General features: G+C 44.3%; 1 protein-coding gene across 1 annotated transcript in view; it reads right to left on the bottom strand.

Moving 5' to 3' along the window:
• The window catches only part of PRKCQ (protein kinase C theta), a 51,996-nt gene that overhangs the window by 11,999 nt on the left and 18,667 nt on the right, over nt 1-21,330 (bottom strand). The window contains exons 4-13 of the mRNA XM_064421711.1: nt 17,967-18,166; nt 16,688-16,748; nt 14,964-15,126; nt 14,343-14,374; nt 14,162-14,247; nt 12,946-13,075; nt 12,195-12,304; nt 11,527-11,644; nt 10,332-10,507; nt 7,094-7,267 (exon numbers count right to left, since the gene is read on the bottom strand). Coding sequence (XP_064277781.1) covers nt 7,094-7,267; nt 10,332-10,507; nt 11,527-11,644; nt 12,195-12,304; nt 12,946-13,075; nt 14,162-14,247; nt 14,343-14,374; nt 14,964-15,126; nt 16,688-16,748; nt 17,967-18,166 — 1,250 coding nt within the window. The remainder of the gene's footprint in view (nt 1-7,093; nt 7,268-10,331; nt 10,508-11,526; nt 11,645-12,194; nt 12,305-12,945; nt 13,076-14,161; nt 14,248-14,342; nt 14,375-14,963; nt 15,127-16,687; nt 16,749-17,966; nt 18,167-21,330) is intronic.

Consider the following 21,330-nt stretch of genomic DNA (forward strand, 5'->3'; position numbering starts at 1 on the left):
ATGGGTCTTGAAATGGGCCAGACTCAGCTTCAGTGGGCTGGGAAGGAGAAAACCTCTCAGTTCCCCTGTAAAGTCCACTGATTTTGGCTACACCTCATCACACACCTCTAACTGTAACCTGAAATCCATGTTTATCCAGCAGAATGAACAGTCACGCTCTGCTTGCTCATGGACTTGAGCAATCATCTGATGTAGCTGTTTAACTGAACCCAGGGACTCTGACTTGAAACTGGGGACTTTGGCAGCATCCTTGAGGGAAAAAAAGGTGGAGCAATGCCTCAGATTAATTTACATACACATATACAAACCCTGTTGCTCAACTTCCTTAAGCTATGGAGCTGGAGGACACAAACTTTACTTAGGAATGTTTAGTACTAAAGGTTATGATATATCAGGTGCTATAGACTGGAACATAATCCCTATTGAAAAGACAGACAGGATCACTCTGACTTTCCTGCTGTGGGGCTTGGAGTTCCCCTTGCTTCTTAAGAAGTGCAGATGTCTGGAATAGCTCGTGGAGGAGAACTGGTTGAGATCAGCCCTGCGTCACTATGAGTGGTGAGGTGCAACCAAGAAAGGCAAAGTGCAACAACTTATGGAGTCAGCTTCCTAGGTCTGAGATCTACAGAGCCACAGAACACATTAAATATGGGAAGTGGCAAAACCCATTCTTGAAACCACCAAAAATTCAAGAGAGTGCTGGAGGTCAAAGGGTCGGAGTGGCGCGGAGGACGTTCTTGCACACAGGCTCCAGCTTCACTTCCTCCTGTCCTGGGAAAGTTAGCTGATGTCTCCTGCCTGCTGCTGGGAGGCCCTGGAGCCTGTCAGCACTTGGAGCAGGCAAGGGGGTTTTATCTGGTTGAAAATGTCCCTGCTGACTGCAGGGCAGCTGGACTAGATGACCTTTAAAGGTCCTTTCTGACCCAAACTGTTCTCTGATTCTCAAGGCTCTGCCATGCCCTTATCCCCTGCAGTGGACCTGCCTGTGGATGTTGAGCAAACAAGCAGGAATGTTGTTCCTCAGTGGTAAGACCCACACAGCTCTGCAGCAGGCTTGGAAAGGTGACAGACAGCTTGCTGACCACCTGTGGGAGCATCCCTGGGTAGCAAATGCTCAAGTCTAACTTTTTTGGTCATGGTTCTGGACTCGCACAACAGAAAAAGTTTGGTCTCTTGGCAGACCTCAGGACCATCTTTTGTGACCACAGAGCTCAAGGAGGATTGCAAAGGCCCTTCCTGCACTCGGGGATGGACACTGCACCAGGGTAGTTATAAAATCATAGAAATTCTGAGCTGGAAGGGACCAACAAGGATCATCAAAGTCCAACTCCTGGTCCTGCACAGGACATCCTTGAGAATCACACCATGTGCCTGGGATCATTGTCCAAACACATCCTGCTGTATTTAACACCAGTCATCTTAAGAATTTCCATGTATCAGGCATTCCCTACTTCTAGACCATCTCCCAGGGGCTTTCTCCATTATAGTACTGGGAACAGGACAAACCCTTCTGTGGGAGGGTGAAGTGCTGCTCCTACAGCAGACAGAGCCCTACAACACGAGGCTGTACAACACACAGACATGGCAGCAGTGTCCTGCACAAAATAACACAGCTCCTGCACACAAAATAACACTGTTCCCCAGCCCAGCCAGTCCTGCCAGATGCTGAAAGCCTGCATTACTGCAGGAACTCAGTTTCCTGCCCTTTCAATCCCTCAGTGCCCGTGCTGAGCTGAGCTCCTCCCCACAGAGGCACCTGCTCCCTCTGCCTCTCCAGGACACGGCAGGGATGGAGTTAAACCAACCTGCTCCTGCTCTGCTGCTGTGAGAATGAATAGGCACTATCAGAGATGCTTTCAACTTTATAAACAATGAGTATAAAGCAGGCAGCATTTAAATTGATCTTTTGAAGGTACATCCTTTAACAGGCTCTTAAAATCCTTTAACCAGCTGGAAGCCCTCCAGAGCACTTTTCTGCAGAGATTTTCAGATTTTGTTTTCTTTGCATTTTGAAAGCACTTGCATACATACAAATACACAATTTAACACCATTTACTGAGGAGCAGAAATTCTTCTTCCCAGGGCTTCCAGGAGGATGAATGTCAGAATAATTAATGCTGCAGGACAGTGTGGCTTTAGCTGTGTTTAGATCAATTACCCTAATGAATGTCTCCACATGGAGAAGGCTCCAGATTAAGTGACCTAATCCTGCTGCATTCCCACTGAACTAGGCTGTCCCTGGCCAAGAGAAAGGCTGGACATGATGCAATTCCTGCAGCTGATTCTGGTCTCACCTTTTCATGCAGCTCAGCACAGTCTGGGTGCAGATCCACTCATTGGATCTATTTCATGGGACAGTTGGCAGCCAAAAGCCTCTCAAGCCTTTTCCACCACATCAGTCAGTGCTGCAATCCCATCAGAGCATCCCATCCAGTGGGAAAGAGGGCAATGCAGTCCTCACTGTGTCCACTGTCACAATAACACAGGGTTATTCCTTCCTAGGAGATGGCTACAGGCATTTACCTGCACTGGAATTTACACCAGAGCAATCCAAACTTTAATTCTCTGGTTTAAATACTTTTCTCCCCTCATTTGTGTAATATCAGCCTATCTTCTGGAGATGGCAGCATTTCTTACAGCTGCCCAATAATCCAGCCCAGCCCCTGCTCTCTCTGTTTGTTCCTTGTTCTAGTCCTTGCACTGTCAGCATTCCTAGCTGCGTGTTGAGCTGCTCATTTGGGATGCTCAGCGTGGTGTCCCCATCTGCCTGGTACAAAGCACAGGGATACATTTATACACATAAATGAAATACATTTGCAGAGAGGAAGGTGCAGGCTTGGCTTCCACTTGAGCTCTGAGATCCCAAGACCTTTACTCACACTCAGAGCAGACAGAGTCCATCACTCACTGATAAACTGAGGCACTATCAGCCAATGTCTTGCAAGAGGAAGTGGTTTTCCCTATCAGTGTCCAGCAGAATCTTGGAGAGAGGCTAATTTTCTCAAGGCTAGAGAAAGATTTGTGGATAAAAAAAAATTTAAAAAAAAATCACCAGACCAAAAACGAAACAAAAAGTAGCCAAATGCATGAAACATAAACATTTTAGCAGTTGAAAAGCAGAAAAAAATTTAAATATTTTTATTTTAGGAAGTAATTTTTTTTCAGGATAAAGTGCAGCTAGACTGCAGATTCTCAGAAATCTCAGGCAAAGCTTGAATGCATTTTGGGCTGATTTCCCTCAGGCTGGACAATGGGGAGGCAATGACAATATGTGTATTAAATATGGCAACCATCTTTTACTTAAAAAACCCCACTGGTGAGCTGTCCTCTTTTCCTGGCCAATGCCTCCCCCCAGTTCACACCACATGGGCTGACACCACCTCAAAGTATCTTGCAGAAACTTCACATATTTGATGTTTTAATTACAGCTGCTCACACCTCCTCTGGCACAACCTCGTAGAAATCCCAAAGCTCTGCTGAGGTGCTGCTATTTCTGCTAAACCACGTTGAAATTTTGGCCAGGATCCAAAGAGACCTTGCCAGTTTTCCTGCCTGTTGGTTGCAAGAGGCAAAATCCTCAAAGCTTTCCTAAAATTTCCCATCAGCTGCTTCAAATTTGGCCTTGAATATTTTTTTCCAAGCTCAAAGTACTCAGAATACTACCAGGATGGACAGATGTTTCCAAGAAAAAGTAGGAGGATGGAGCTAGGGCTGTTCAGGAAGTCCATGGCACCAGCAGGCAGAGGAGCTGAACATCCAAAGGGTGTGAAATGCCCATGTGCCAACCCCATGCTCTGATTCAGGGCAAAGAAATCAGCCCTGCCCATCAAGAGCCAGTCAGAGAGAGAAGAAAACTGAAATCATGCTTGGGAAAAAAATAATTCAGGAATTGAAGTAAGCTCTGAGGGGATATTTTACTGAGAAATCTGAAAATACCCATGGAAAACAGCGACAAAGTATTTTCAAATTAGGACCACACTTCTGTTTTATGATTCTTTTTTCCTTCTTGCCAGTGTAAGAAATTTTTCAGTCAGTATTAAGCACACAAAGGCAACAGAGGATGTGAAAAAGGCTCACCACCAGAAGGAAACATATAATACAGCAGTAAAGCAGAAAATAAACATTTCTGTAATATTTTCTTTTAAATTGCAGTAACGATTACTTCTTTTTTGGGTTCAGATAATCTTCTCTGTTGCTATTTTGTGCTGCAAGTCAAAATGCCTCAAGATTTAATTTGCATTTAGGTAAAGGGTCTTAATAAAACTTGGTCAATGAAGTAAAGAAACAGAAATAAAAGTGACTTTCAAAAAGGGAAAGCCTATTTTTATGGCAGAAGATCAGTGAAATGCAAAAAAGAATAAAACATAAGCTCTGGGATGCTAGTTACTCTTTTGGCATCACTGATTTTGGGATTTCACAGAATTATAAACATATTTTTCTCCTCTTTAACATAACAGCATCCCTTTAAATCTAATACAGCAGAATAGCAAAATAGCTCTTTGAGCTTATTGTTAAAATTCAGAGTATGTAATTATGTCAGCTGAATATCTGGATACAAAGATGACTGCAGTAAAATAAACCAGAAAAATTCAAAAAGAGATGGGACAAAAAAAAAACCAAAAAAAAACCAACAAACCTAAACACTGTGGGCTTGCATTTATTCTCATGCAATAAAACAAGAAAAGTATTCTGAGTTTTGAAAGCATTGATCATTCAGACTCCACTGAAACAGAGAGGGGCATTAAGTGCCTGGTGCCATCTAAAACATGTCTGAAGAGCTATTTTTTAATATAATTGATTTATATAATTGAGCAGTCACTCATTACCTGGGTGGAGGTGAGGAAGAAACTCATCCCAGAGCTCAGAGAGCTGTCAGCAGATTAAAGGTTTTTTTCACCCTCTGGAGACATGTGAACTATTGAGGTCCTTGTTTTGGTGCAGGAATATTCCTGTTTTTAGTGTCCTTGCAGAGACACTCAGCACGTGGATCAGCTCAGGTAAGCCAAAGAATGAGGGATTCAGAAAGCCATTGGCACATATGTTTCAGTTTGAAACTACTTATCTACCCAGTGAAATTTCAAGAAACAAAAAAAGTCATATTTTCAATATTAAAATCCATGGAAGGACTCTATACAGCGGTCCTGTGGTTTCTACCCATGGCAGGGTCATTGGAAATATGTGATTTTTAAGGTCCTTTCCAACCCAAACCATCCTAAAATGATTGCCATAAAAGACATTCTGCCAACCACAGTGCCTTTATCCCTGGAAGACCATCCAAGGTTGTCACAGCTCCCAGCTCCGGGTGACTTTCCTGCACTGAGTGATCACTGCTGGCTTCCAAAGGTCAGGGGAGAAAAAGCAGGAGCTGGAAATCAATCAGAGCCCAGAGCAGCTTTGGCTGTGGCAGCCCCATCCCAGCTCCTCTCTCTGCGGAGCCAAGGTGGGAAGATGGCTTTAAAGTGGCAGTGATGGCTTGGGATGAGATGGATGGGAATTCTTTCTCCATGACAGCAGAGAAATTCTGCGCCACTGCCCTGAAGTGTAGGAAAAAAATCATCTGGCTTTTCAAGCCTGGCACTCATGAATTTTTCAGGCACTTATTGCTTTTCCATCCTTCAGCTTTTCCCCTTAAACAGTCAGTAAATCCCACCTGGATCCTGACATGACTCCATTTTGTCTCTCCTCTTTTGGTCTCGTGAGGGAAGGGGATGCTTGCATGCCTGCACTGCCTGAAGCCAGTGCTCCAGACTGGCCTTGCTGTACCATCCTGAACCTGACCTACAGCTCCCAGACCAGGCTGGAGCACAGACAACATGGCTCTGCTGCTGGCTTCAGTCAGCATCCCTCTGGAGATGCAGGAGCAATCCCTGGAGCAAAAGCTCCCTCACAGAGCTGTGAATGTTGTGAATGTTTTATCTCTTCAATTAAATCTCGATCTTTGCTTTTGGAGTTGTGGCATTTATATTTTCCTCTGAAAACCAGCCCTCCTCAAGTAGGGAATTAATTCCTTTCCTTGCCAGGCAAGGATCCATTCCCAGGAGACATTATCCCCACTGTCAGTCCCAAAGGGGTTAAACATGAATGCCTGGGCTCAGTGTCACATCACCTCCAGCAGTTCCCAGACGTTGCCTGTTATAAATCTAACCTGTCTTTAAACAGGTGCCACATCCCACAGATGATTGGGATGTACCACAGAGGTTGTGTTTGTTTCTCCTGGCCCTGCAGAACCTCCCACAGAGCAGGTCCTAACCTTACACTGAGCAGTGCCTTGTGCCACCAGACCCTGGAGCTGAGCAGGGACTGGGAGCATCCAAACAAAACCCTGAACAAGCAGCCATGAGGCAATGCTGCTCTGATTTAGAGCTAAGAGATATCAACCATCTCTCAGGAATGGTTTGAGTGGGTTGGACAGAGAAGACAAACTCTCAAACTTCCATTGTTTCTTTCTATGCCTTGTGTGTGCTTTGGTGTTAAGGCTATTGGTTGCGGCTCTGGGAAGCTGAGCAGTTGTTGGCATGTAGGACCATGAAAATATGTGTATTACTTAAATGTCACTTCAGTTTTGGGTTGGAGTCAAAAGCAAGATTTCAGGAGGTGCTCTGAACTGCAGCACCACCAGTGCCTGATGCCATTTAACAGTAACTGGGGCAAAGAAGTGAATCATAGCACGTTTATCCTCCAGAACCAGGGTTTCTTGAGTTGGCTTTGATCCAGGCCAGCTGCAGCACAATGCTCCATGGGCCAAAAGGTTCAGGTAACATGTCAGTGTGGGCACATCCTTACCCTGGCTTGGGTGTGGCCTTGGCACATCCTTGGCCCAGGGTACCAGGATGCAGATTTTAACAGCAGATTTTATTTCAATGAGTCTGGGATGCCATAATCCTCAAATACACCATTCCATCCCCAGACTGATGTGGGGAAAGTAGATTAAATTTTTGGAGCCATTTCCCCAGTGCTTAATCTGAAGATCCCTTCCCTGAACACCACTTCATGTCCCAAGCGGGCCCCAGCAGGCTGAAGCCCTTCACCAAGCATCTGTATTTCAGTAAAGCATTCTCAGCCTGTGGAAGGGGGCGGCAGATCCTTGTCTTACCTTGGTCTGGAACGTGCAGAAGACATGAGTGAGGAATGGGTGCTCCCAAGCCAAGGAGAGGACTCTCTTCTCCACCATCGTACACTCAACGTCATCATCCATCAGCACCACGTCCTTCTTCAGGGCTTTCACAGCAAAATACTGGTCTGTGCTCTTCAGCTCGGCCAGGAACACCTAAAATGAAAACAGCTGCTCAGAAAGAGGGATTATCTCCTATCACAACAGCCATGTGAGGGTTGGAGCTGAGCTCCCGGGAATTCACTGGGATACACCTCAAAAACCTTGATGCTTAAGTCCCCATTCTGCCATTAAAGACTTTGAGTTTGCTCCCCACACCCAGAACACTTTTATGAAGTTGAGCCCTGGAGAAGGAGGTGAAGTTCTTGGCAATTACAGGACCAGGGTCCTACATGCCTGGATGGACAGGACATGCCAGAGAGCCAAGCACCTCTGATAACAGAAACCATCCTCATGCAAATGCTCCTGAGATACATTTCCTGTTTTCTGACTTCAAATAATAAAACACAGAATATTGCTTTGTCAGCATTTGAAATGCAAATACCCTGCACCAGATCTTCAGCAGGTGGAAAATTATGTCCACCAGTAGTTGGACTGATTTTATATCAGATGTCTTTCCTTCCTCAGTTTTCAGGTCTGAGCAGGCTGGGTCCTCCATGCTTTTGCAAGAATTCTTCTCTGGGAATGGGAAAACACCTCCCAGAGTAGTTACAACCTCTGTCTGTTTTTATAGGCAGGGAAAATGAAACCCAGAGCAGCAGAGAAGGGTTTTCTAGAGAGCTCAGAGCAAAGAAGTCTCTCCTGGAAGGCAGTGACAGTCCTGATCTTCACACTAACAGCCTGCTGACCCTGTTTCTATAGACTGAATAAATGTGTAAGATTCATCAAAGAGGTCTTTGAAGTTCTCTGCCAGACACTATTTACTGAGTAAGCTCAGACATGTTTTAGCCCTGACAAAAGTTTTATTTACCCTTTTGGCTACTGCTGCATTTCACTTTGTAGCACCAGACAGAGGGTAGAGCCTCCCTCTGTCTCTGCAGTGAATGACCAGAAATGCTCACAGTGCTGATGCTGCAGGCACCCTTTTTACCCTCACGTTTGTGCTGGGCACTGCTGTCCTGGGGAAGCTGGGGAATGAATGTGCTGCATTTTGAAGCTGTGGCTTCCAAGGAGCAGGCAGGCAATGCCAGACTACATACAGAAGTGGTGGTGGGGGATATCCTCATGGATCTGCCCCTCAACCTCCCAGGATCACCCAGAGGTGGAGGGACCCCTCAGGCACAGAGATGTGTACACCCTGTCCCCACTATGGGGAAGTGAATCTCTCTCCAAGCAAATGAGGGCACCAGGAGTGACACCAGCACAGGAAACTCGTGGGTGAGTTTTTGTTGCAGAAAGGCACAAAATGGCCCATCCTCTCCACACCCACAACGTGCACTTCAAAGAGATGCAGAAGCTTGCAGGCTTGGAGAGTCCATGTCAGCATGAGGGCTAAAACAAGGCACAGAATGTGCTTCAGTGGAGGCATTCAGGACTTGAATAGATGAACACCTGAGCAACCTCATCTCATGAGACCTGTTTTGAGGAATGGTTTAGATAAGAAGACCTCCAGAGATCCTTTCCTTCCAATAAAAATGTTTCTATTATATCCATGCTCTTGATTTCAGGTTAGTCTGGAATGTTGGATTGGGGTACTCTGGTTTAGCTGTGAGATGCCTCAGCTCTGGTTCCCATGCAAACTGTGGACATGACAAGTAGACACAACACTTTCTGGTGGAAAATTTCCCTGTCCATTGAGTTGGAAATGGATGGTCTTTAATGTCCCTTTCAACCCAAACCATTCTATGATTCTATTACTTTCTAGTATAAAAAGGTGGACACAGGAATTATTTCACCAGTGGAAGAACTGGATGCAGCAATTGCTCCAGATCATTTAGCAGGCAAGAAGGAGCTCTTTGTCAAGGCACAATTTCCCCCTAGGAAAGATGTGGGATGTGGGCAATGTGATCCATACTCTTTCTCCTTATTGGCTGTGAAAATGCCATAGGGAGTCCCTCTGAAATTGCTTCTCTCAGCTTTGTGCTGGCACTGAGTAACATGAGTCCCCTCTCAGGGGATATCTGCAATAGGGAAGAACAATCCACAATTCAGCAGGATTAAAGAAGCCACTGAAAACAGGTGGTTCTTGTTTCAAAAGCACAAATTCCTGGCTGCTGCAAAATTTGCTTTGGGCTCCAGCACAGATCAGAGCTGGAAAGAGCAGTTGCTGCTCCCAGCTGAGACCTGCTGCTCTGGAGAGCAGAGCTGATCCACACTCAGCTTCTCAGCTCAGGCTTCCACCTCCCTGTGAAGAGGGAGAGCACAGAGACCTTTTCCACCAGCTCTCTGGGCATATCCTGGATCCATCAACCTGCACAGAAGAGGGAGTTGAAACCCTGCCTGGGGCATTCCTGTCCTGCCATGGGCAGTCATGAGAGAGCAACTAATGGGACAGGCAGAAGGACAAGGCAAGGAGAAGATGGAGTTCAGGATCCAGCCATGCCAGAGCAAGGATTCTTTGAAGACTTGGAGATTATCAGCCACTGTGTGACAGCAGGACCAGGGCAGTGACCTGTTCTGGGCACTGGTGAGGCTACACCTCAAATCCTGGGTTCAGTTTTGGGTCCATCACTACAAGAAAGACACAGAGGTGCTGGGGTGTGTCCAGAGAAGGGAACAGAGCAGGGGAAGGGTCTGGAGCAGCAGCAGGGGCTGAGGGAGCTGGAAAGGGGCTCAGCCTGGAGAAAAGGAGGCTCAGGGGGGATCTTATGGCTCTGCACAATTCCTGACAGGAGGGGACAGCCAGGTGGGGGTCAGGCTCTGCTCCCAGAGAACAGGGGCAGGACAAGAGGAAATGGCCTCAAGTTGTTCCAGGGGAGGTTGAGATGGGATATTATAAAAAATTTCTTCACTGGTCAGGCATTGGAAGGGGTTGCCCAAGAAAGTGGTGGAGTCACCATCCCTGAAAGTGTTCCAAAAAAATGTGGATGTGGCACTTGGGGACAGAGTTAGTGGTGGACGTGGCAGTGCTGGGTTAGCAGTTGGATGCAAAAACCTTGGAGGTCTTTTACAACCTAAATGATTCCATTTTTTCCCTAAGTGTCCCTTCAATCCAGATGTTATTGTGCCACACAAAGCAACATGCAAATGCACACAGTGGTGTCCCAGTCCCAATGCTTACCTTGCCAAAACTGCCCTTCCCCAGCATCTTGTGCAGGACAAAATCTTCAATGGTCAGTTTTAACTGCACTTGGTGCTCCTGCTGTTCCTGGGATTGTTCTCCCAAGTCTGATTCTATGAGAGACTCTCCCTTCACTGTGCCCTCCACTGGAGTCTCCCAGGAGATCCCTTGTGGCTCTGCAACAGACATCAAAGCACTCAAATAAACCCCTGGACAGGAGCAGAAAATCCCCAGAACACTCATGGGTATTCTGCTCAGAGATTTAAAAGGGTATTTTAGACAAATGCAAGTGTGGTGGCCATCTCTGAGTAGATTGGCTCTGCTCCCACACTGCTTTCTCTCCAGAGGAATCTTCACTCCAGTGGAAACTGCATCTTCTTCAGTAGCTTTTTTAAAATTTACAAACCACTTTACAAACTCCTTCATCTGTCTTTCTGTTCTGTGGCACCAAATCCTTAATTTCTGGCCACCTGTCTTCTCCAGTCCTTCTTGCTGTTTGCCATTATGATGTGGTTTCATTTTTTCAAGGTCTTTTCAAAACCCTGGGCAAAGCTAGATGAAAAGGTGGGATGACATTTTCATACTGTGCTGCTGCTCTGGATGTGAAGCATTCCAGATCAACCAGCCTGGAGTGGAATTGCTCTGAGTTTTTTCAGTACTCCACTAACCTGGATTTGTAAGAACTACTAAGAGATTTTGTCCCTCATTGGATTTATCCCGTTGCTGTAACTGGTCTAAAATGCTGAACACTACTCAGCAGACAAACTGACCCACATGGGAAACAGATGTGAAACCACCTGAGGCTTTACTGTGTCACATCAGCACAGCCAGTTCTACTTGTAGAACAGAACACAAATAAACACAGATGGGGACATCATTTATTTCTCCTTGGGGTCCAAAGGGCACAGTCTCATTTGCCCTCCTAAACATCTGTTCTTGTACCATAGAGGGCTGTGACACCTAGATCAGCTGCTAGTGAGTGAAGTGAGGTCCATCAGGGGTTTTCAAAGCTACCAGAAGTCAACCTCCACCCAAAAATATGAAATCAGAAACAAAATTGGCCATGGTGATCAGAAGGATTCCAAATATCCTGTCTAGAGCTTGGCAATAAATTCCCCACTTGCATCACCTCCAACTCACCATGTACCAACCAAACAACAACAAAGCTCTGCCCTGTATGACCAGGAGGAATTACCTTTTTTCCCTGATCCTGGTAAGGCCTGAAGTGGTGTCACATCCTTCACAGGAACAGGGAAGCCGATTTCCAGAGGTCCATCCCTGGAGATCTGTTCACTATCACGTTGGCAGCGAGCCTGGGACACAGAAACCAGCAAATTTTTGAGCCAAAATTCTTGAATTTGCAGGGTTCTCAGACGAATGAAGGAATGATGAATCCAACTCCATGTTCTTAGAAGGCTAATTTATTATTTTATGATCTATATTATATTAAAGAATACTATACTAAACTATACTAAACTATACTAATGAATACAGAAAGGATACAGACAGAAGGCTAAAAGATACTACTGAAAAACTTGTGACTCTTTCCAGAGCCTTGACACAACTTGGCTGCAATTGTCCAATAAGTAAAAACAATTAACATGAAACCAATGAAACAATCACCTACCACATTCCAAAGCAGAAAAACACAGGAGAAGCAAATGAGATAATATTGGTTTCTTTTTTCTCTGAGGCTTCTCAGCTTCCCAGGAGAGAAATCCTGGGCAAGGGATTTTTCCAGAAAATGTGATGGTGACACAAAATCACATGCCAAGCTTATGAACAACACTGTGACTTCTTCAGTGTGACTCACAAAAGCCAAAATGTAGAAGAGCATCTAAAAAATATGCTTCAACTATTTACCTGCTGAGTGCTCTCTATCATTGCCAGAGCTTCAGCCATCAGTTTCTGGTTCACTCCACAAAGATTTGCTACTTTTGCCTGGCACTTGTGGTGGACATTCATGCCACACTCTGAAAGAGAGAACACAAGGTGTCAGGACAATGAAGGCTGTGAAGGGTTGGGCAGGAGCAAGTGCTGCTGCTGGCCAGAGACAGATATCAGCCACCCAAAGAGTTCTAGAGATGGCACTCAGGTAGTTTTTTGGTTCCCTATGGAGACTATTTTTGTATTTTCTTCTGGCCAGAGGTTGCATTTCCACATCCATCAGCCTCTGCAGGTACAGGCTACTAAAACTACAAGCCATTTTCTCAGAGATAAAGTGTAATCACAGAAGAGAATCCTCCCATTGGTTTGGAATTATGAAGACAGTGAAATGTCTTGGGTCTGATAGTAGAGACAGAGCTTGCAAGTTCATACTGGGGGTGATTTGGGAAGATGAACAGTGCCACTGTGATGCTCTTTGTCTCTTTGAGAAGAAACTCATCATCCTGCTGGACCAAATATCTCTCAGCACATGGACAGTTCTCATTCTTGAAGAACAATCCTCCCTGAAGGACAGTCCTGTGGACCACTCCTTCTCCCTCCTGGGTGCTACCTCATTCTGCTTTTGCAGAGAAGGGCGATAAATGAGATTTGGATTTTCAGACTGCCACCCTCCAAAGACAATGATCCCTCCCATGCTCAGCTGGTGCCAGCTTGGCCAGGGACTCACCGTCACACTTCAGCCCCTGCCGTGCCAGGCCCCAGAGGAGGGTGCCACAGTGCTCACAGAAGGTGGGGCTCTTGTAGTTGTACACTTTGAAGCGGTGGGGCATGTCGATCTTGAACCTCTCCTTGTGGAACTGCAAGACAAAAGCCAGGCTGAAAACTCACTCCTCATTTCCACCTCGGTTCCGTGTGGAAAACCAAAGGTGTACCATGGAAATTGGTTTGTCTACTGCCCTCTTATCCTTGGGTATGGATATGGTGCCAAGCAGAAATTGCTTATCAGGCACACAAACCCAAATTTTGATATACAGTGACTGCAATTCAGAGGGAATTGGGTCATTTCATCCCTGGCCTTGACCAAAGGACTGCTTGTGCCTCATTTACATACCCAGGCTCCCCTAATGCTCAGTGGGAAAACACTGGTGCTTTTAAACATTATTCACCTCATTCTGCAATGGATGTCTACATTTGTTGTCATGAATCACTCCTTGGAAGAGCCTGTTGTAATTCTTTTAGTACGAAAGGTGATGACAAAGTTGGTTACATCTACCCTGGAGATGTCAGAAGAGAAGGGAGAACAATCTGATCTATAAAAATTGTAGAAGGAGAACAGGAGCCAGGGTGGTACTGAGAGGAAACAGAAGTTGTAGGACACAAGGTAAAGGGAATAGTCCTACCAGGAGTTTAAGATCTCGTTTTGCCTACCAAAAAGAAAATTTTAGAATAAACTGACATGAGAAAAACAAAGTAAATAACAGCAGAGATATCAGATCTCCCACTGACTGTTTCAGATAACCAAGCACAGATTTGTTCAAGCACAAATCTGAAAATTCAGCCTGATGTCCAGCCTGACACTGGATAGTGAAGAGTTTTCTCCAGTAAATCCCCACCTCATGTCCGTGACTTCCCTCTGAGTTACACTTTATGCATTAGAAAAATGTCAGTTCTGATTCAGCAACTGCTTATTCTGATTCTGCAGCTGCATTTGAGTAAATCTTAAGTAGGAGGTAATGAAATCACTGGGAACATAAAAAGCAAAGGGCACAGATCAGATCACAGAGTCCTTAGCTCAGTAGGTCCTTTTGCTTCATCAGAAGTTGCTTTGTAGTGGTGTAGGAGAGACTGAATGACACTGAAGTTTTTTTAAAGGAAATCATGATAACAAAATAAAATAAAATAACAGCAACAACAATAATAATAATAATAGTAATACAACCTACCATGGTTTCTCTGCTATTGACTGCTGATCCTGTACACTTGGCTATTACTTTATCAATGCACTTCTTATGAATGGCAGCGTTACATTCTGCAACAGCAAAGGTGTCATGGTGTTAATAAATAAATTCCTTCAGAAAAGATTAAGTAAATAATGACAATAAGAAAACAAAAAAAGTTTCTTACGTCTGCATTGATAGCCTTGTTTATTCAGACCCCTGAAATGAACAGAGCAGTGGTTAATCCTGAGTTGTCTGAAAGCCTCAGTGGAAGAAAGGAGAGCAATAATTATCAAAGAAGGAGAACGAAATAGTTTTGCTTTTTATCACTCTTTGTAGAGATATTCAATTTCATTATCCTCATTTAATCTAATGGTGGAGTGATTCTCTATGGTTTTCACAGCCTTTTCAGCATACATTCACATCCTGAATTTCATGATATCCAAACAGCAAACTGGACTGACAAGAAATGCCTGTGCATTTTGCCAAACCCAAAAATATTTGTAAAAAATAAATTACAAAGTGTGGGGAATTTTTCACAGTTGGAATTACAACTGCAAACCACATCCTTAAAGTGATGCAATAGCTGTACAAGTAAGATGCCAAGGGTCTTGCAGGAGGAGCACAGATATTTAACAGGGAATCATGGAATCTTTTAGGTTGGAAAGGACCTTTAAAATCATCCATTCCAACCACTAACCCAGATCTGCCACATCCAACACTAAACCACGCTCCCAAGTGCCACACGGACACCAGAACTGGTTCCTGGGGTTAAAAGGAGAAGAAGCACAGATCCTTTTCCATTTACCATACAAACTCGTGGCACACAGAGCAGAAGGTGGGCTGTGGAAAGAAGGTGGCTGTGAACTCGTGGCACTTGACGTTGTGGATTTTGGCCTGTTTGATGGCTCCCCTGCGCTGGTGCAAGGAGAAGAAGCCTTCAGTCTCACAGTCAGCCAGGTCCTTTGCATCTGGGAGGGGAGGAAAGAGATTTAAGTGCACCCTGTCCTGATCAGGTGCCTTCAGAAAATGCAGTTGCCCAAATACTATGTGACTGAAGCTGATGATTCACTCATGGTAACGAATACTCAAAGAAATACCATTTTATGAAACCCACAAAAGTCTCATTTGGATGGGTTTTATCTACCATTCCTACAGTAAAATGACTTTAGACTTGGGACACTGAGATGTCTTGACTATTCATAACACTGCTCTTGAAACCTAGAACAAAAAATTCCCAAGGAGAGGTAATTTAAACATAAAACTCTGACTTTGTACAACACTGAAGAATCACACCCTAAAAAGGATGAAATTACATAAAAATTATTAATTACTGATATATGGACACAAACACACGTGTATATATATTTATGGGTATTTAACAGAATCCTTTCTGTGTCAATATACGTGTCAGTAAGCAGATATTTATGTCCCAGGATATTCTCCTTGTTATTTTTCCATGCCAACACTTGCCTTGCTGTTTGCTGTGTCCTTGCTGTAATTCACAGTTATTTAAGCTTTTTGGGACAGCAAACAAACCAATTCTGACTTGACGTGCACTTCTATATGTGCTTGTGCCTACAAATCTGAAATTCACACCGAAAATCAATCTCTGTTTAGTTTCACTCCTGTGCACAGTGAGTTACACAGGTAACCCGTGGGAATTGGCCCCCTGTGTGATCTGATGCTGATCTTGATATTTGTTATAGAAGCACAACTTGCATTTTCTGTGCTTCGGCCTCCCTAACACCTTTTAACACACGAACAGCAGTCCAGTCTACATTAAAGGTAGGGATGGTTAAGAAAATATCAGCATGGCCATGGCTGCTTTCAGTGCTTCTCTGTTTCTACAAATGGAAGAGCCTTCCAGGTATCTGCACCTCACAGCTTCACCCTACACCTGAAGATATGATAATTTTGGCAACAAAGAGGGGAGAAAAAGACCAAGCATTTGAATTAAACCCATTTCTTTCAACAAAGCAGAATGCAGCCCTTTCTAGGAGAAATTTTCCCTAACAGCCATCCTGAGGCCATTCCCTCTCCTCCTGTCCCTGTTCCCTGGAAGCACAGCCCAACTCCCTGTCTGTCCCCTCCCATCAGGGAGCTGTGCAGAACCACAAGGTCCCCCCTGAGCCTCTTTTTCTCCAGGCTGAGCCCCTTCCCAGCTCCCTCAGCCCCTCCTGGTGCTTCAGTCCCTTCCCCAGCTCCATGCCCTTCCATTAATTTCTTGTAGTACATAAAGCAGAATTATTTCAGAGGGAGCTGCCTCCTTATGTATCTGTTCTGTCTTGTTTAGCAGAATGGGAATGTCTGCCATTTAGTGGTAAACCAGCCAAAAAATCTGCCTTGCAAATCACAGAAGAACAGTCACCACACAATAAAAATTACTTTTCTGGAGTTTTTGTTTCAAGCAGTTATGTTTGTTGTTATGGATCAGTCAGTAATAACATAGGCACTGCTTTTAGTGAAGACACCGTGTCTGCCCCACAGCCCAGAAATCACAGCTATAAATTAACAAACAGAATCACTTGCCACTTATTTCCAGGAAGTATCTTGCATTCATCAGCATTCGCCCTTGAGGCTTCAGTTCTAGCTGGTTGAGATAAGTAAAAAACAGGGAAAAAAGTCCATTAAACAGTCATTCAGAGAAGGAAAAATCTTTTCAGATGACTTTCAAGCGATCTCCTTTTCCCAGTGGGAACTGATGAACAGCAATGAATGCCAATTTTCAGGTTGCTCATACCCATGTGAGGCAGCAAGGTAGGGTAGGAGCAACTACAGAGAGAGGAGGGTTGGTCACCTCATATCAAACACTCAGAGCAGCATGATAGGAGAGATGAATGTGATTAAACCACAGAAATGTAGGCAGCTTTTTAGACACCAAATTAGGACCACCACTATCCACAGAGAAAACTTGTTCCCAATGGATCCTGCAAGGGGAAGGTGGGAGCAGTTCAAAAAACCCAGCCAGCTTCAGACAGGTGATGCTGAAATCTTTCAGGCACTCAGTTCTGCAAGTCTAACTTCTTTACAGTCAACCTGAGGGATGCTACAAGCTTATTATTGTGGTGCCATGGTCTAGTTGAGGTGTTGGGGCTGGGTTGGACTCAATGATCCTGGAGGTCTCTTCCTATCTAGTCATTCTGTGTGATTCTGTGTAATTCAAGAATTTTTGGGGGTTCCCCTCTGGACTTGGCAATTCCCACCTGCCAGACTCATCATCCATAAGTGCCTTTGGAAATCTGAATCCACTGGACTATGTATAAGCTGGATACTGCATTTTAAAGATTTCTGCCAGGATCTTTCTTGTTTGGACTAGCAGGGAACACAACCTTACCTTATCATTCTTGTGAAGACTGTTCAAATTTACACCACCATAACTTCAGTGATTTTTAAGGAGTTGCTCTGACTTAACTCTAAATTCAGGCAGCTGTGAATCAGCTACTTGATATCAGATAAAATTTTTAAAGCTGTTTCCCCAGAGAACATAAAATAACTCATGTTCAGCCAGTCATAATAACACTTGTTCCCAGTGGGTTTCCTCAGCAAAGATTAATACGTGGGCACAGCTCACCTGAAGCAGAATCTTCACTAGCACAGGGCAGATTTCAACTAAAATAAAAGTACCAAACTCTTCTCTTCTGACAAGTCTCTCCCTCAAGTCACACCCAAGTAGTCTCAAAACATTATTCCAGGCAGTCCCCACTGTGCTGCTGGTGACAGCCACAGCCCAGTATGGACACAAGGACACATCCCCTTACCCTGCAGCAGCTCCCCAGCCCATCCTGCAGGAGAAGAGAGTGATGCTCACCCATATCTCTGTCTTCCCATTGCTCTTTTTGCACCTCTCTGCCAGCACCTTCAGCTCCACTGTGGTCTCTGAGACCATTTCAGCACTTTTGTCCTTGACCACGATGTGCATGACCCGGCCATTGTTGATGTGGGCATCAAAAGTGCTGTTCCAGGGTGGGTACATGGTGGGCTTCTTCTGCACATACACTTGGCCATTCTCTGTTGAGAGGGAGAACACAAATCCATGCAGTGAGGATGCTTTTTGAGACCAAATACAGACATCTACCCTAAAAAAGGTAATTTCCACCCTAGACCCCACCAGTTCTGTTCAGGAGATGTCTAATGCTGACCCCAACACCATAAACACCACTTCTAATCAGGTGAATCTCATCCCAGACAATTACCTTGTTTATCACTTGTCCCAAGGCACTGCAAAATGAGACAGGTTTGCTTAAAACCCCTAAAAATCTGGGTGCACTTTGGGATTAATGTCCAGCCCAGTAGCTAACTAAGGGATGTTAAAACATGAACTGTCATGCAGACCTGTAACTATCCTGCAGGGATGTAGAGTTTTCAACAAAGCAAACTTTCCTAATGCTTTAATTCCTCTTCCTTCACAGCATCTTAATATGGTGATGGGTAAAAAAAATGGGTGTCTCTGAGGTTTGCAGAGGTTTTTCTCCAGCTGGGTCTCTCTGAAAAGAGTCTCAGCCAGATCTATCTCACAGAGCCAGTTTTACTTCATACAGCCCTATAAAAGTCCTGGATGCTTACTCAAGGTAAATTCTATATCACAGTTACCCTCTGCAAATGTTCAAGCCAACAAATGCTGAAGCTGAAGGAGAAAGAGAAAAAAGCAGCAGATCTGTGACACCTGTCTAAAGACCCTGCTGCTATTTTCAATAATTCCAGATGGAAAAGAACATGCAGCTGGAAGGTAACACATGCTGAAGAAAATTTTTCCCTAAATGAGAGGACTAGTTCACAAAAAATCAGAGACAAAAATGAGACATAAACTTTCCAGCATCCTGGAAAACAGAAATCTCAGCAAAGGACCATCATTTCTTTGCTGCATCAGTGAAAAAGCCACAGATGTGGAACACAGCACTTGCAAAACAAGTGCTTTCATTTGTGTCACACTCCAGGACACCAGGCTTAAACAAACAAGCCCTGGAATGTGAATGAACTGCCCAATATATGGGATCAGACATTCACCCTGGTGCATCCCTGCTGACGGCTGTGGAATTCTGCCAGGGATTAATCCAACCCCAGGTTCCTGAAAACGAAATTGCAACTGTCTTTCCCAGGGAGCAGCTTCCATCGTGGCTGGGAGTGCTTTTCCTGGAGGCTTTGCTGTGTTCAAACACAGAGCAGGAGCATTCATGAAGCAAATGTCACCAAGGCAGGTGGCAAAATGGCACCCAGCCAGGTGGCTTGTGAAGGCAGAAGCCACTTTTAAAGGGCAGACTCTTTTTATATCTCAGAGGCACATATAATTTCTGAAATATTTTGTCATCAGTTATAAATTGCTGTAACACCTCCAACTGTATGGAGGTGTGGTTTGTTTTTAATGGTTTTTTTTTGGTTGGGTTTTTTTTTTCAGATTGTATTATAATGTGACAAGGTCCTTTTTACAAAATAAGCAAGTAGAAAAATTTACAAGGCTGCCCAAGATCTATCCAGAACTTCTGAAATTCTTCACTGTGGTCTTGCTGTGACATCCCTGTGTCCACAGAGGATGTTCATCACCCCCAGATCCCTGGGGACCAATGACCTTTTCATTATGGCTGGTTGACAATGGACAGCCTTTGGCAAGAACCCAAAGTCAAACTCCCTGTTTTTGGAAATACATTTATCATCTACCACTGTTCTGTTTGCAAAAACAAAGTCAACCAACCAAACAAAAACAAAACCAAAAAGCCCCACACTTTGCCAGTGCTAAACATAGAACCACAGAATGGTTTAGGTTGGAAGGGACCTTAAAAACCATCCAGTTCCATCCCCCTGCTGTAGGCAGGGATAACTTCCACTAGACCAGGTTGTTCCTTGGCCTTGAACATGTAGGCATGTCCTGCCCTGCTCAGCATTTCTGCCCTGAAAAACTTCTTCAGGGCCAAGTGTCAGTGCACAAGGCCAGGGTGATTTGCATCTCCCACCAGCTGTGCAGCTGGTCCACTCCTACTCCTTGGTCATGCCAAAATTTTAGCCAAAATTTGTATATCAGTGACATATATATTTTTAAAAATTAAAAAAAAAAAATTTCATCCAATTACAACTGAGTAGCAATTGCTTTGTCAAACCAAGGAACTGGAGAGTAAATTATGACCAAAAGAAAAATAAGTATGAAGCAGGGATAAGACACAGTTTAGTGGTGGAACTGGCAGCGTTGGATTAACAGCTGGACTTGACGTTATTGGAGGTCTTTCCCAATCTTAATGATTCCATGATTCTACCAAATATATTTAGTTAATGTTTGTCTGGAGACCTTTTGCCTTCTTGAAGCCTGTTAGAGCATGACAGCTCCTTGGGATGGTCACGGAGAGCATTCCTGGCATTTGGAGTCAGGCTCATCTCCCTGCACGTCAGACAGAGACCTCTGAGTGGTCTGTCTGGTCAGGGGGAGCTTTTCCGGGTGTGATTCACCACACTCATCATGGATGTGCTCCTCAGGCTGGGATTACTCACACATCAGTATCAGGGAATTAAAGGGTGGATGGATTCTGTGGCGGCCTCACTTTCCTCAGTCCCCCTAAGGTAAAATTGTCCATCCACACATTTAAACACCCTCCAGCAGGTTAACACCTCCCACAGGTGCTTCAGCCCACTCTAATAGGGGAGTGTGAGGTGAATCAGCCCCAGGAGGTTTACTGATGAGATAAGTGCCTCTGTCTGTCACACCATGATGTGAGCCATCACCAGATGAAATTACATCCCAGCAAACAGAAATCTCCTAGTGGCAGAAAGTCACTTTCCTATGCTCAGCCCTCACTAACGGAGAAAAGTTCCCCCAAACAGAATTTTTTATTTCTTGTTGGTAGAAGATTTATTATAATAATAATTGAAATAATTATAATTATTACAGTAATAATTAAAATAAATATAATTACTATAATGGTTATTGACTCTGAGGAGCACAAAAATTATATCCCTTAGAAAATACTTTTGTGTTTGTTGGATACGAGAAAACACTTTCAGCTCTGTGTCAGACAAATAAATATAGGGCTGTTCTGACAAGGTTGATTTTATTAATTTTTGAACTGACACAGATTTCAATTTGAGTTATGGCTTTCAAAAGCCTCATCAAAGCAAACAGCCAAGCTCTGCACAGAGCTAAAATAGAATGTATTTTCTGATAAAAGTAAGATCTTAGGGATATCTTGTCA

Source organism: Passer domesticus, chromosome 5 (genome assembly GCF_036417665.1).
Source record: "Passer domesticus isolate bPasDom1 chromosome 5, bPasDom1.hap1, whole genome shotgun sequence".
NCBI lineage: Eukaryota > Metazoa > Chordata > Aves > Passeriformes > Passeridae > Passer > Passer domesticus.